Below are 475 nucleotides of genomic sequence, written 5' to 3'. Positions count from 1 at the left end.
AATTGTACTAAATTAGCTGAGCTTCGAGCTGATTATAATCGTTTGAAAGGACTTCCAGAGGCTATAGGAAAACTCGAGTCTTTGGAGATTCTATCAGTTCGATATAACAATATCAAAGGGCTACCAACGACAATGTCTTCTTTATCGAAGTTGAAGGAGGTTGATGTGAGCTTCAATGAGCTCGAATCAGTTCCAGAAAGCTTATGCCTTGCTACGGCACTTGTGAAGTTGAACGTTGGAAATAATTTTGCTAATCTTTTAGCTCTTCCGCGATCGATTGGTAATCTCGAGATGCTAGAAGAGTTGGATGTGAGCAACAATCAGATTAGAGTGCTGCCTGACTCTTTTGGGATGCTGTCTAAGCTTCGTGTGCTTCGTGCGGAGGAGAACCCTTTAGAAGTGCCACCGAGACACATAGCTGAGAAGGGAGCGCAGGTAATCCTTCTGCTAACATGTTTTGGTTGCATTTTGGTTG

General features: G+C 42.9%; 1 protein-coding gene across 1 annotated transcript in view; it reads left to right on the top strand.

The window, feature by feature from the left end:
- The window catches only part of LOC109838105 (plant intracellular Ras-group-related LRR protein 4-like), a 7,417-nt gene that overhangs the window by 1,694 nt on the left and 5,248 nt on the right, over window positions 1–475 (top strand). Inside the window, 1 exon segment of the mRNA XM_020406595.1 lies at window positions 1–435. This exon segment is cut by the window's left edge and continues 11 nt beyond it. Coding sequence (XP_020262184.1) covers window positions 1–435 — 435 coding nt within the window.

The sequence above is a fragment of the Asparagus officinalis genome, chromosome 1 (assembly GCF_001876935.1).
Source record: "Asparagus officinalis chromosome 1, Aspof.V1, whole genome shotgun sequence".
Classification (NCBI taxonomy): Eukaryota; Viridiplantae; Streptophyta; class Magnoliopsida; order Asparagales; family Asparagaceae; genus Asparagus; species Asparagus officinalis.
This window is presented reverse-complemented; position numbering and strand designations above follow the sequence as displayed.